Source organism: Seriola lalandi, unplaced genomic scaffold (assembly GCF_002814215.2).
Source record: "Seriola lalandi dorsalis isolate HSWRI2012SDOR001 ecotype SW California unplaced genomic scaffold, Sedor1 jcf7180002054977, whole genome shotgun sequence".
Taxonomy (NCBI): Eukaryota; Metazoa; Chordata; class Actinopteri; order Carangiformes; family Carangidae; genus Seriola; species Seriola lalandi.
Genome location: NW_019525527.1, coordinates 20,106 through 20,533, shown reverse-complemented (window position 1 = coordinate 20,533; position 428 = coordinate 20,106). Strand labels below are relative to the sequence as shown.

Here is a 428-nt window from a genome sequence, read left to right as displayed (position 1 = left end):
AGCTCGGGGGACTTCTCCCCGTCCAGGATGAGCTCTGTGACCTCCTGGCCCACCTGGAGCCTCTTCCCCACGTCGTTGTGCATCACCTGCTCCAGTAAATACTCCACGCTCACCTCCTCCTCCATGACTTCCAGCTGGCCTCTCTCCTCACGTCTGCTCCACCAGAGCCCTGACAGTAGACAGGCCCGTTTATACACTGGTGATAATGTTTAAGAGGCAGCTGAGGCTGGTGACACCAGCACCGTGATCTCCTGCGGGGGGCGGCTGCTCTGGACATGGCGCTTCATTGTTCTGTGTCGCTTTGCTGTGACGAAACTCAACGAGAAAAAGGGACAATTAGGGCGAAGTTTAGCTCATTTAAACTGAGACTTTACGGTTTTACTGAGGAAATATATTGAACAGAAACATGTCTCACTAACGTGGAGCTC

At 53.3% G+C, this 428-nt stretch overlaps 1 protein-coding gene across 1 annotated transcript in view; it reads right to left on the bottom strand.

Moving 5' to 3' along the window:
• LOC147817278 (protein NLRC3-like) overlaps positions 1–125 on the bottom strand; it is a 6,851-nt gene extending 6,726 nt beyond the window's left edge. Inside the window, exon 1 of the mRNA XM_087171144.1 lies at positions 54–125. Coding sequence (XP_087027270.1) covers positions 54–125 — 72 coding nt within the window. The remainder of the gene's footprint in view (positions 1–53) is intronic.
• Positions 126–428: the final 303 nt, after the last annotated feature.